We start from the raw sequence: 14,196 nt of genomic DNA, 5'->3' as shown, positions 1-14,196 counted from the left end.
AAAACAAATTTTTACTGCTCATGAAGGACATTCCTAAGTGAAACTGCTCTTTTTTAGCACATGGTGGTAAGGAATACAATGACTACCATTATGGTTGGCACCACTGCCTTCATTCATGCTGAGGCACCAGCAGTTTTACCCACCACTGCTTTGCACCATCACTGTAAACATCCAAATAGTGAAAAAGGCAAGTAACATCTAAGTATTATTATGAAAACAGCTTACGGACCCCCTGAAAGGGTCTTAGGATAATCCTTAGGGGCCTGCATATAATCCTTACTTATTTCCAAATGGTCTTAATTACAGAAATAAAAAATAAGACTACATGGATTTGGTTAACATTGATTTTCACCTTGAATTCAGCAATTGAATGTACAGTTGTAAAGCTGAGGGCAGTGGCTTGAGCCAATTAAAGATCATGGGAACTTATGCTCTCAGTGTATTTTTATCATCTTCTAAAACTACCTCAGCAAAAAAATTTGTAACTGTGCCAGCTCTCAGAAGTTGTTATGCTAGATCTGAATGCAATGAAATCAAACTCGTTTCACTGTTCTAACACAAACACACACACATCCCAAAACAAACAAACAAACAAAAAGTAGAGCATTAATACAAAGGCAACTGCACTTCCTAATGATGTTTTTAGTGGGACAAACCCATTCTTAGAGGTTCTATGATTATGATAGTTTTAAAGGAAAAGCAGTAAAGGCCATAAGATGGGGTATGGACCTCTGAAGTGATCAATGGCAAGGGTGATTACTCTTACCTAACATCCTTCCCCACGGTCATAGCAGCAATCACTTTCTTCACAGCCTCCTTTCTCTTTTCTTTCTTTTCATTGTTGAGTTCAGCTTTTAGTTCAAATATTTCTCCTGCAAGAGATAAGAGCAAACTGGTGAGGTCCCAGGACCACAGATTTAGAGCAGAATACTGCACTATGTAATAACCAATACCAGGATAGCAGGGCAGCAACTAAAATAAGATTTTAAAATTATAGAATATATAAAATTCAAAGCCCTAGAATATTACCTGACTCACTGATAAGGAAGACATCAGTAAGTTTTAAAAATCTTTTAAATTATGGCCAGAGAGGAAGGTGCAATCCAGATCTTCAAGAACCACAAGAGTAGGAAAAACCAAATCTCATTATATCTAGCTACAGTGGGGAGAGAACAGTATATACAAAGGATGATCTTCCATCAGAATGTTAAAGTCTGGAGAAGAACATAAATGTAGGTAGGGAGCAGGCACGTATTATCTCATTTACCCACGCTCGGCTTTACAGATTAAGAAATGAGGCTCAAAGTTCACAGAGTGAGTGACAAAGTTGGGCTTAGCACTGCGTCTCCTAACTCTTGAATTCAAAGGTTCTCAGCCCTGGCCACACACTAATATTACCTGAGAAATACTAAATATAACAAAGTGCAGGCTCCACTCTGGGCCAAATAAATCATAATGTCAAAGAGAACTCATATTTATACCTTTAGGAGCTCCACCAAGTGACTCTAACGCACACCCAATGTTGAGAATCACTATTTTAATCAGTACTTTAATAAATCAGTGGGCTTTAAGGCCCTTCCTATTCAATCAAACAAGAATAATCTTGAAACCAAGAATGGTACACAATGGAGTCATTTCCAAAGGTACAATCTTGAATGACTGCTTAGGCTCCGCACTGTAAACTGTCAGGGACTGTAACCACTATTTTAAGGCCTGGTCTCCAGGCTCATCTATCTGCAAGAAGCCGGAACCAAAATAAAAAAGAAAGTAACAACCCTAATATTGTTTAAAAGAAACGGAAAAAAAACACTAAGTCCATGAAAAAGAGGTTGACTACTCCCACTTCAACTTTCCATCTACATCCTCCAGCTCATCTACCATATTGCCTCAAAAGACCTTCCTCCACCGTCAAGACTGTTCCTGTCGTTCCTTTCAACCAGATCTCATTTACCAGCACAGAAACAGTGGGGACAGTCTCCGCTTCCGGAGGTCGCTACTGCCGCCTCAGTGGCCCCGCAGCGGGGGCGCCCAGGGGTCCTTCGCCCCCGGCCACGGCCCCCGCAACGAGGCTTCGCCGCCACCTGTGTCCGAGCTGGACCGTGCAGGCGCCAGGCTCCTCCGAAAGGCGCACGAGACAGCTTTCTTCTCCTGCTTCCACAATGGCCTCCTGGCATCGGGCATCGGGGGTTATCTCCTTCATGCAGAGTGACATGGATCGCGAAGCAGCATATGGCTTCTTCCTGCTGGGAGGCCTGTGTGCGGTGTGGGGCAGCGCCTCGTACGTGGTGGGCCTGGCAGCGCTGCGGGGGCCCATGCAGCTGACGCTAGGGGGCGCAGCTGCGGGCGCTGTACTCGCCGCCAGCCCGCTCTGGGTGTGCGCCGTGGGCTTCTACATGGGGCAGCTGGAGCTGGACGTGGAGCTGGTGCTCGAGGGCGACGGGGCGGCCTCCGCGGAAGGCCCTGATGAGGCAGGCCGGCCGCCACCCGAGTGAGTGACATGGCCGCCGGGCCTGGCAGGCGCTGGATGACGGCGCCCGAGGACTGGGACATTAAAACCTGACCTCCCCTCCTCCAAAAAAAAAAAAGAAACAAATAGTGGGGACAGAACACTACGTGATTTGCCTGAAACCCTTATGTGGAAAGGATGAAATTAGTAAGACACAGAAGTAGAGCACTTTTTCGTTTCAATATCCATGGCCAATAAGGCAAAAAAATTGTTCCAAAATTTCTATTTAATAAACAGCTACAAAAGTAGCATAGCAAGAAAAGCTGGGCCCTTTAAAGAGTCATTCTTCATAGGACTCTTCACCATGTCCCATCCTGCCAAATTCAGCTCTTAGAGTTCCTCTCATTCACTTCTGGGAACAGTGAAGGACAAACCGCGGGGTTTCAGAAAGTCTGAATTGTAAACAGCAGCAGGTGTTATAGAATCAAAGCAGGATGTAACAGAAATTATTCCAATTCCAAAAGCATAAATTTAAAGAATATGTTTCAGTGGCAGTTCTGGTGGGTGTTGCAGGAAGTACAGGGAACACAATCTATCAATTTTTTTAAGTATGATGTTTATTAGCAGTGATTCAATCAGCAGTCTCAAACTTTTACAAATGCCTGAATTAAAAAAAGGTCACCAGGACCCTTTTCAAGAGTAGGTTTGAAGAGTTAGGAGAGTTTTAAAATTATAACTATTTAATTGTAATTATATCCCTTTATATAATTATAGACATTTTGTTCATCAAAGCACACAAAACGCTAACAGAAGAAATAAACATATTTCCAAAAGAAAATCAGAAAAAGCTGAGAATGAATGACAAGTGGCTAATGGCTTTTGTGAGGTGTAAGTAATAAAAATAAGGAGGAAAAAGTTGGGCAGGACCAAAGAGGGGTACTAAAAGAGGCAAAGTCATATATTCTACAACTTTATTAAATTCCTATCTTTTCTCCCTCCTCCTCCCCCCAATCAAACCTACCAAGCACTGTTAGCAGCTAGCAGTAGTTCTCAATCATGGCTGCACATTAAAATAATCTGGGGAGCTTTCTTTTTAATTTTTTTCTTTTGAGACAGGGTCTCTCTCTGTTGCCCAGGCCGGGGTACAGCGGCACAATCACGGCTCACTGCAGCCTCAACCTCCTGAGCTCAAGTGATCCTCCCACCTCAGCCTCCCAAATAGCTGGGACTACAGGTGTGCACCACCATACAGGGCTAATTTTTTAGTTTTTTTTCATAGAGATAGGGTCTTACCATGTTGCCCAGGCTGGTCTCAAACTCCCGCACTCAAAAAATCCTCCCGTCTCGGCCTCCCAACGTGCTGGGATTACAGGCATGAGCCACCATGCCTGGCCACCTGGAGAACCTTTAAAATCCTCACACCCAGACCATATCCAGGACAACTGAAATCAGGCTGAGGTTGAGACCCAGGCATCAGTATTATTTCAAAGTTCCCTGCCTGAGCAATTCTAATGTGTTGCCAAGATTGAAAGCTACAGACAACAAACTGACATAATTAAGCAAGTCACTGCAACAAGAGAAAAAGAAGAATGGTAGTTGGTGTCATGTCTGGAATACTTTGGTAAATATAAGGACTCCTGAACACAAAAGCACAGAATTCTGATCCTAAGCAACAAATAAAGCAAGCTAAGCTACAGGCACAATAAGCTGAGATGGGCTAAAATGTTTGTCTTTGATGGGAAGACCCTCCACATTTCTAGAAATGATCTATTTTATTTAGGAACAATTTTACAAAAGATGAAAGGTTGGACTTTCCCCAGAAGAATCTTTTGTTCCTAGACCCAAACTCATATGTAAAAACAAGCATTATATTACTGATAACAAAGATGATGAGACTAATAAGTGCAAAGTCCCTCAAGTAATTCAGTCTATGACCTAAAAACCATAGATGGCTCTAGAGATTCCCCATTTTAAATACACATCTAGACGAAGAACAAGGTAGATGTATACGGACGGATATGAAAATAACCCATTTCTATTCATTGTTTTGCAAGATTGCTTTTTCATTAAAGATAAAAAAATTTTAAATCATATGTATTAATATATGCACTTATATGCAGAGAAAAAGACTTGAGGATATACACCAAGTTCCCTTGGGAATAGGAATAGGAAGGGAGAACTTTCATTTTTACCTTTTACATACATATCTGTATTGCTTTAATTGTATTCTTTGTTATAAAATGTTTATTTCCAAGTAAAAATTATTTAATAAAAGGGAAAAAGTACGCTGCTTCTTTTGTCCTCCTCACACTTAACCAATCTCCAATGGATCATCTCAAACAGCAAAGAGGAGCCTCTTTCACTAAACAGAACCTTCAAGTCATAATAATGTGCATCACAGCCCTCTCTTTTAAAACCTACTCTTTAATAACTTACTTGAATACATTCATCTGTACAAGTAGTAGATGTCCAGTGAGATTGTCAATTACATGTATGTCTGAAGGAAGAGGTCAGCAACATTCTGCTTGGGGCAATCTTACACTACAACTTTTGAAAATTTCCAAAGATTTGATTGTATTCTCATACTTACCTTTTTTATTGGTTGTGAAATACTTGGAGTCAGTCATGACTTTGGATCTTTAATGTGCACCTATAGCAAGAGAAAAGAATTCCTTCATTCAGGTTATAGATATCCAACAAGGCATCCAATTAATTTTAAGAACATCCAATTAATTTTAGGAACACTTATATTTAAGAATTTCTAAAAATGAGTATCATCTTCCTTTATCACCACTGTTGATGGTTCAAGAAAAACTAAGAATGTAACTCCTCAAGCTAATGGGGCAAAAATCTAAAGGCCAAATGCAACTGGGTAAAAATATGAACCTATTATGGCTTTGTGATTTTATCCACAGTAACTCCTCAAAGCTTTCAAGAGCTAAAGCTGGACCTTTTTATAAATATATCTGCAATTACTTTCCGTTCAGGAAAATCTGGTAACTTCCTTGCCTCAAGCTGGAATCACTCCAAAGCATATATTCTGAAGCAGTGTAAGGTCAAAAGAAAAAACAATTTTGCCGATCTACGACATGAAACTTTCAATAAAAAGAATCTCTTTCAGAAAAAAAAAAATTCAAAATTAGTAGGACAATATTCTTTCACAACAAACGTCTAGAGAGGCAACCATGACTTATGCATGGAATTTTTTTTTAATTTTTAGTTTTGTGGGTATGTAGTAGGTGTGTATAGGTACATGAGATATTTTGATAACAGGCAGACAATGCATAACAATTACATTAGGGTAAATGGGGTATCCATCACCTCAAGCATTTATCCTTTCTTTGTATTATAAACAATTCAATTATACTCTTTTAGTTATTTTTAAATGTCCAGTAAATTATTGTTGACTGTAGTCACCCTTTTGTGCTATCAAATACTAGATCTTATTCATTGTATCTAACTATATTTTTGGATTTAAAAAAAAAGTGGCTTTCTTACTTCCAACAGTCTAGATTTAGCCCAAGAGTATTCCCAAATAATGCTAGTTTATAGTTAAAAACAAGGCAAAAGACTGAGACATCTGTTCAGGCACGAGAATCAAACTGGTGTTGAAACAAAAGAACGCGGATCTCAACCTCAACCTTAACTCTTCCATCCCAATTTCCAGAAGAAGTAATCCAGATAACAAATGGCCCTACTAACAAAAACGGCACAGTCTGGTCACATTTTTACTAAATAATAAGACTACTTTTTCTGATTTGAGAAACTATAAGACTTTGTCCAATGTACCAGACTTCTTTAAATATATTAAAATTTTGGGGCCAGGCACAGTAGCTCACGCCTGTAATCCCAGCACTTTGGGAGGCCACCGGGTGGATCACTTGAGGTCAGGAGTTCAAGACCAGCCTGGCCAACATGGTGAAACCCTGTCTCTGCTAAAAATACAAAAATTAGCTGGGCGTGGTGGCACGTGCCTTTAATCCCAGCTACTTGGGAGGCTGAGGCAGGAGAATCGCTTGGACCTGGGAGGCGGAGGTTGCGGTAAGCCGAGATCACGCCACTGCACTCCAGCCTGGGCAACAGAGCAAAAGTCCATCCCAAATAAATAAATAAATAAATAGGAATTTGGGCCAGGCGCAGTGGCTCAGGCATGGTGGCATGTACCTGTAGTCCCAGCTACTTGGGAGGCTGAGGTGTGTGGATCGCTTGAGCCTAGGAGATCAAGGCTACAGGGAGCTATGATCTCACCACTGCACTCCAGCCTCAGCGACAGAGACCTTGTCTCAAGGGGAAAATAATATATAAATATACATATATTTTTTAATAATATTCCTTCTGTACTCAAAATGAGTATCTTTTTCCTTATCACCATCACTAATAATACTTATCACCAACTTCAGGACAAGACATCCTGGCACCTGCTAATTATCATCAGGTCAATATGACATAATATATTTGGCAAACAATAGTAAATATGGATCTAGGAGAAAAGACCTAAGCACCAAACAAATCAATGTAATTAAAGAAAAGAAAAAAGAGCCAGATAAACATAAAATAATGAAAAACTTCTGGTTCAAATCTGATCTCTAAAACGTGCTACTTATACAGTTTAATGGAAATTAGACTCATTTGCTATCTTTCCAACCAGCTAATTACTATTTATAGTCTTGATCCTAATAGCTCTTTAGATTGTACCAGAAATTCACAGAATGATCTTGTTAAAAGAAGTGAGCCAGGACTCACAAATATCATTACAGAATATAGAAATTTCTCCTTTAATACTTGTTATAATTAAAAATTATACTGAAGCTTGCCTTATGCAATGTTTTTAAAATGCGTTTCTAGCAAAAATTCAAAGAATGTTATAATCATTTAGTCCATTCATAATGTAAACTAAATGTGAAGTGGGCAAATGAAGAAACGAATTCTTCACATAAAAGACCTGGAATAAATCTGAAGTTATTTATGAATGTATATATACAAACAGAAAAACCAGTAAACAGAAACGATTACTTGAGCCTCAAAGAAGGACTATAGCTCAAATCCATTATAATCCGTCTAGGATGTTTACTATGCTATGCTATGTCCTTTAAAACTTGTTTAAGATTTTAAAACAAAACCTCCTTAGAATTTGTCACCCAATTTCTCTGAAAAGCCTCTTATACACACACACATTAAATTTTTTTGGGCCAGGCACGGTGGCTCACGCCTGTAATCCCAACACTTTGGGAGGACGAGGCGTGCGGATGGCTTGAGCTCAGGAGATCGAGACCACTCTGGGGAACATGGCGAAACTCCGTCTCTGATAAAAATACAAAAATTAGCCGCACATGGTAGCACATGCCTGTAGTCCCAGCTGGGACTCACTGCAACATCTGCCTTTTGGGCTCAAGCGATCCTCCCGCCTCAGCCTCCCGAGTAGCTGGGACTACATGTTGGGATCACCGTGCTCAGCCCATTAAATTCTTTTTTCTGTTTTTTGAGACAAAGTCTCACTGTGGCCCAGGCTCCAGTGCAGTGGTTCGATTTGGGCTCACTGCAACCTTTGCCTCCCAGGTTCAAGTGATTCTCCTGCCTTAGCCTTCAGAGTAGCTGGGACTACAGGCACCCACTACCACGCCCAGCTAATTTTTGTATTTTAGTACAGACAGGGTTTTTCCTTGTTAGCCAGGCTGGTCTGGAACTCCTGACATCAAGTTATCCATCCACCTCAGCCTCCCAAAGTGCTGGGATTACAGGCATGAGTAAATTCTTAACAGGAATTTTCACTACATTCTATTAAACAATAAATTAACCTAAGTCTTAAGTCATACCTTTATCAGTAGCTCACATATTTCATTATCTCCCCTAACAATTTCAATGTCAAGGAATATATTACTGTCCTGTTCACTGTGAGCATTAAGTGTTCTTGTCTTAACTAGAAAATAATGCACCCACCCACAAAATTTCAGGGAAGACAGGAGGGTCAAGTATCTTTAGAAGCCTATAACATAGATTCTAAATTAAGAGTCCTTGCTGCTCTAAAGAGAAGGGATATCACTCTAGTAACCAACACTATTGTAAACAATAGTAACAAAATATTCCCTAACCATACTGGCAGAGAAACATGGTGCCAAGCTGGTTCTTGCCTTAAGCCAAAAGAAACTCCAAGAAAAATGAAAATAGTGTAAATAAAAACAAATCAGAAGACATGATTGTTGCATAACACTGTCAGTGTACCAAATGCCACTGAACTGTATGCCTTAACCTGGTTAATTTTATGGTACGTGAATTTCACCTCAAAAAAAAAAAATCACATATATATATGATGAAGTGTATCTCTCATATAATGAGTTCTCACCTCATATAATGAGAGATACCCTTAATCACATGCTAGATATGGACATAGCCAGAGTCTCCAAAATACAGGATGGCAAAAACTGACGTCTTCATTAGAAGTTACAGCCGGGCGCGGTGGCTCACGCCTGTAATCCCAGCACTTTGGGAGGTGGGCAGATCACGAGGGCAGGAGATGGAGACCATCCTGGCTAACACGGTGAAACCCCGTCTCTACTAAAAATACAAAAAATTAGCCGGGCGTGTGGCGGACGCCTGTAGTCCCAGCGACTCGGGAGGCTGAGACAGGAGAATGGTGTGAACCCAGGAGGCGGAGCTTGCAGTGAGCCGAGATCGCGCCGCTGCACTCCAGCCTGGGCGAAAGAGTGAGACTCCGTCTCAAAAAAAAAAGAAGTTACAGAAAAAGTACACAAAATAGAGCTAAAGAAAAAAAAATCAAGTATTTGCTGAAGTGCCTCAAAAATCAAGCTGCTCCTATGGGGGAGAAAACGTTCCTTCAGAAGAGCCAGAGAAATAAGCAAAGCCATGATGGAATTTGAACTCACACTACCTTTCTACCAGATCAAACCAGACAAGTCACGGCTGTTCTGAGGATTTACGGTATGGCCTAAGGCCACTGTTAAACAACAAAGCTGCCAGAATCAAAGCACATAATCACTCTTACTTGCCCTCGACCAGAGTGTGATGTCACTGCATTTCGGAGAAGGCCTCCCTGCACAGGATTATATATCCAGATTTAACATAACCTAGTTTCTACCAAATATAGGTTGTCAAAGTCCCTCCTCTCCTATACCTCCCTCCAGTTCCCCAAAAGAGAAACTGAGCAGCAAAATAAGATTAATACCTTGGGTAGAATAAGGTCAGAAAAAAATTAATAGGGTCTTAATTCAAGTGGCTCTCTGGGAAGCTAAATTAGTTTGTTAAGTCACTAAACCCTTCTTTTCACAAAGTTGGACTTTACAAAGCTCAGTGCTCATAGTGAAAAACTGGCCAAAGTTAACCAAATTATAAAGCAGAAATGTCATTCCAGTAATCTTTTATTATAAGGGTGAGAGGTGCCAAATTCATTTCTAATCAAATATTCAGTAATAATGCAAAGACAATAGCATCATCAGGTATTATCTTGCTCATAAGAAATTATGAGACACAAAAGCTAAAATCACCTGTGATTTCTATTTAAACATAACAGACTACAAAGTAGCTTCTTAATATTATACAGAAGCAAAGGAGTTCAAAAGTTTTACATCTAATTCTTAACCAAAATAACATTAAACTCCGGAAAACCTAAGCCTAGAAGAAAGGACAAGAGAAAGGAGAACGTGACCTATTTAATATATTCCTTGCTCAGCTTGGTTGAAACCTGTGCCTAAAAAGTTAGTATTTCAAAATATGGATCTTTTAAGGAAAGAAAGAATGAAAGAACTGGACTTCCTTGAGTTTCTTCATACACAGTCAGAATATTAGATTTATATTGATTTTACCACCCAGCTTTTAGTGAGGATGCTTGCATTATACATCATCCTTTCTGCTTCCTTGAAAGTTTCAACAGCTAAGATACCTGCAAACAGTTCTCACCTTACCAGCACGCTTAGTCATCACTGGAATATGTTAATAGGTTTTCTTATAGAGCTGCACCTCCTTCATCTGCTGCTTTCTATTACTACTTTGTAAGTGTACCCTGAGGCTAAGCAATTGAAGTATACAAGGAAGGTAACTAATCATTTAAATTGATTCTCATTGAGACCACCTTCTTTCTTAGTCATTCTGCCTTTCTAAGCTTAATGCATTTACCTTCTTTTAAACCACAATGGTTATGATAAGTCTTTGGCAGTTTTCAAAACATTTTTTCTTCTTAAAAGTCAAGTTTGGCTGGGCGCGCTGGCTCACGCCTGTAATCACAAAACTTTAGGAGGCCGAAGCGGGAGGATCGCTTGGGCCCAGGAGTTCGAGACCAGACTGGGCTACACAGTAACACCCTGTCACTAAAAATACAAAAATAAAATAAAATAAAAGTCAAAAGTTTAATGAAGCATCCGCGTGAGTTCAATAAAAGCCTGTCCCCCCCCCACCCCACCCCTCCAATAGAAAACAAGCAGCATGAACAAATGATTTGGATTCAAATGATAAGGAAATAACAGGAAGTTCCAGTTTCTTTACTTTCGGCTTAATCTACAGCCTTTCCCAAACCAGACCATTCCTGCAGAACCCAGAAAAAAAAAAAAAAAAAATGCTGGGTTAAGATTTGCCCCCATTTGCTTCCCCCCTCTCTTACATCGGGTCAATTCTGGAAGTTACTCTTTCCTTCCTCCAAGAGTCAGGAATGCCTCTTCTTTCCCCAGGTGGTCAAGATTCTAGCGATATGCTCCTCCATTACGGAGCAGGGAAGAGGTTGTCTCTTACCCTCAAGTTACCGGAGAGACGACGTTCGCCCATCAATGAGCAAACCTTTGAGGGAATCCCTTTTCCCTTTCGCTTACTGGACACGTCTCAGCCTCTCAGTAAACGACGCCCAGCGGGGAAGAAAGAAGGTTCCCCCCACGGCCTCCAGGCTCTATCAGCCACACCCCTGGCCTCTGGTCCTCCTAAACCCTCAATTCCGAAACACATCTTCCCCTCCTGCCCCCAACTACCTGCTGCCACACCCGAGGATTCCCTCACCGCACCACAGGCATCATGGTAGAGACCCTTTCTCCAACCTTTTCCCTCTCAATGGTCACACCCGACGGTTCCCTGCATCATCAACGGTCACGCTCTTAGGATTTCCTCGCCTCCGCCGGTCTCCGACCCAGCCTGGGGTTACCCTTTTCTCCGTCCCCCACCCCGTCAGTTAGGGACATACCCCAAAGGCAACCGCCCTGAACTCACCGGAGGCGGAGGCGAAGGCGAGGGCGGGGGTGGCGGCGGGAGCCGGAGAGCACAGCCCGGGTGGTGGTGTGATGGTTTCCTGCCCGTCACGATTCTTTTCTAGGTCTAAGCCACTGCGCAAAACCCACTTCGCCAGGGACAAAGATGGTGGGCAGGAAACTCTGACGTCAGATAACGTCGCCGCGTGACGTCATCGGGGTGCGCGGGAGACCTAGAAAGGCGGTGATCTCTTGTCGCTTTCCAGACCCAAAGATTTCCTTTGGTCCCGGCAAGCTAACCCATCTGGGCCTCAGAGGATGTTAAGTGGCTACTCCGAAGGGATATATTTAAAAAGCTGACAATGGATTTGTTTCCTCGCACAGAAATTCTCTGAAAAACGTAAACATAGAGATGAGGAAATATCCTGTTCCTTTCTGAAAAAACAAAACCCCTCAGCTCATTTTCCTTCCAGGCTCAAGAGCAGACAATGGTGATATAACCCAGGCCTATATACGGGCAGTGGGGCTAGAGGATAGTGCTGCACGTAAAAGAGGTTGAGGAGGCATTGGATGTGAGTTTGAATCCCTACCCTGAATGTGACTGGGACAGTTAATGTCTCATCAACTTTCTTATCTGTGAAATGAAGACAATGAGAAAAAAAAAAAGAAATGAAGACAATGATAGTATCTCTCTCGGGCATGTGAAGCTTAAACCAGATAAATTAGGTAAAGTGCCTAGTATATAATAGGTGTGCTTACACAAAAGTAAGTTTCTTTCGGACACTAAGAGCTAGATTCCAGGACCTGGAACTGGAGAACAAGATTGATGATGTTAAATGAACTAGCTGTCCCTAAGGTTAATTTCAGGGTGTAAGGAAGGATGGAGAGCAAAGTGATTTTTCTCACATTTTGCCCATGAACTCTGTGAGTCAAAAAGTGTTTCAGTATTTTAAAACTTCATTCTTAAAAAAGTGATCAGAAGTACATTAAAATTTTGTATAACATACTCATGTATTATTATTTCCTCTGTTATTAAAATAGGGGAATAGGGGAAATTAGAAAGCCAGGTATAAAGTGAGAGAATGCAAACACGGTAAATCAGATAGCTGCATAATGTTATAGAATATTTTATGACAGAAAATTCATAAAGTGTTAAGCAAAAAAAGGACACCAAACAATATAGTATACAGTATGACTATATATGTGTAGAAAAAAAAGGCTAGGATACGCCAGGCGTGGTGGCTCACACCTGCAATCCCAGCCCTTTAGGAGGCTGAGGTGGGTGGATCACCTGATGTTGGGAGTTTGAGACCAGCCTGGCCAATGTGGTGAAACCCCGTCTCCACTGAAAAAACAAAAATTAGCTGGGGGTGGTGGCACACGCCTATAATCCCGGCTACTCGGGAGGCTGAGGCAAGAGAATGGCTTGATCCCAGGAGGTGGAGGTTGCAGTGAGCCAAGATCTCGCCACTGCACTCCAGCCTGGGTAACAAAGCCAGATCCATCTCAAAAGAAAAAAAAAAAGCTTGGATATTCAGCAGAACGTTAAAAGTGGTTATTGCAGGATAGTGAGAGTTTTACTTTTCTTCCTAATATTTTTCTGTACTTTTCAAAGTGTTCTACAATGAACATGTATTTATTTCTACAATTGGGATGTGCCTTTTAAATCATATTGTTGAAAAATATGATACAGAAAAATGCTTTGAAATAAGAAAAAAAAAAAAAGATACAAAACTCTAAATCCAGAGGAGTATATATACCTATTAGTGGTTCCCTCTGGGTGCTGATTACAAATGTTATCTTCTTTATATTTGTTTTATTTTCCATTCCTTTCTCTGAAAAATGCATATATTTTAAGGAAAAATGAACCAATACTATTTTCAAAATAAAGCATCAATCCGAAAGCTTTTCCAGCTTCATTCTCTTCCACTTTTGGGTGAAAGTATGGACCAATCTCCCTTCTTTTCACCTTTTGGGACCATCACGGGCTCATAATCTAATGGGAGACCACTCAGGAAACTGTTGAAATGATCCAGCCACACGATGATGGTGGTTTAAACAAATAACTGTTGATATTTATTATGATTTCGTGTCAAAATATGATTTTGATATTTATTATGATTTCTGCTAAGTACATTTTTACATCCTCACCACCTGATAACCAGGTAGGTACTATTACTTCCTCTATTTTAAGAGATACAGAGAAGTTAAAAGGTAGAATTAAGATGGCCGGGCGCGGTGGCTCACGCTTGTAATCCCAACACTTTGGGAGGCTGAGGTGGGCGGATCACAAGGTCAGGAGATCAAGACCATCCTGGCTAACATGGTGAAACCCCGTCTCTACTAAAAATACAAAAAAAAGTAGCCAGGCGTGGTGGCGGGCGCCTATAGTCCCAGCTATTCAGGAGGCTGAGGCAGGAGAATGGCGTGAACCTGGAAGGCGGAGCTTGCAGTCACACACACACACACACACACACACACACACACACAGGTAGAATTAAGATTTGAACCCAGGAAGTCTGACACTAGGGCTGATAAGGCTTATGTTTTAGGTTAGGGCAAGGGATGAAT

General features: G+C 41.1%; 1 protein-coding gene and 1 pseudogene across 12 annotated transcripts in view; one reads left to right on the top strand and one right to left on the bottom strand.

Annotated features, from left to right (window-relative positions):
* Positions 1 to 14,196, bottom strand: part of AP2B1 (adaptor related protein complex 2 subunit beta 1) — a 150,128-nt gene that overhangs the window by 129,201 nt on the left and 6,731 nt on the right. For 4 of the 12 annotated variants that reach the window (XM_054455969.2, XM_054455958.2, XM_054455975.2 and 1 more), the window contains 3 exons: positions 11,648 to 11,858; positions 5,037 to 5,096; positions 767 to 872 (listed from right to left, as the gene is read on the bottom strand). In XM_054455969.2, coding sequence (XP_054311944.1) covers positions 767 to 872; positions 5,037 to 5,073 — 143 coding nt within the window. In that variant the 5' untranslated portion in view covers positions 5,074 to 5,096; positions 11,648 to 11,858. Of the gene's footprint in view, positions 1 to 766; positions 873 to 5,036; positions 5,097 to 10,573; positions 10,765 to 11,054; positions 11,314 to 11,412; positions 11,859 to 14,196 lie in introns of those variants that run through there. The other 8 variants (XM_063655419.1, XM_054455970.2, XM_063655420.1 and 5 more) reach the window with 8 other exon arrangements.
* On the top strand, positions 1,081 to 2,550 carry LOC129016800 (transmembrane protein 160-like; annotated as a pseudogene).

Source organism: Pongo pygmaeus, chromosome 19, assembly GCF_028885625.2.
Source record: "Pongo pygmaeus isolate AG05252 chromosome 19, NHGRI_mPonPyg2-v2.0_pri, whole genome shotgun sequence".
Classification (NCBI taxonomy): Eukaryota; Metazoa; Chordata; class Mammalia; order Primates; family Hominidae; genus Pongo; species Pongo pygmaeus.
The sequence above is the reverse complement of the archived record's forward strand: the minus strand, read 5'-3'. Positions and strand labels throughout refer to the sequence as shown.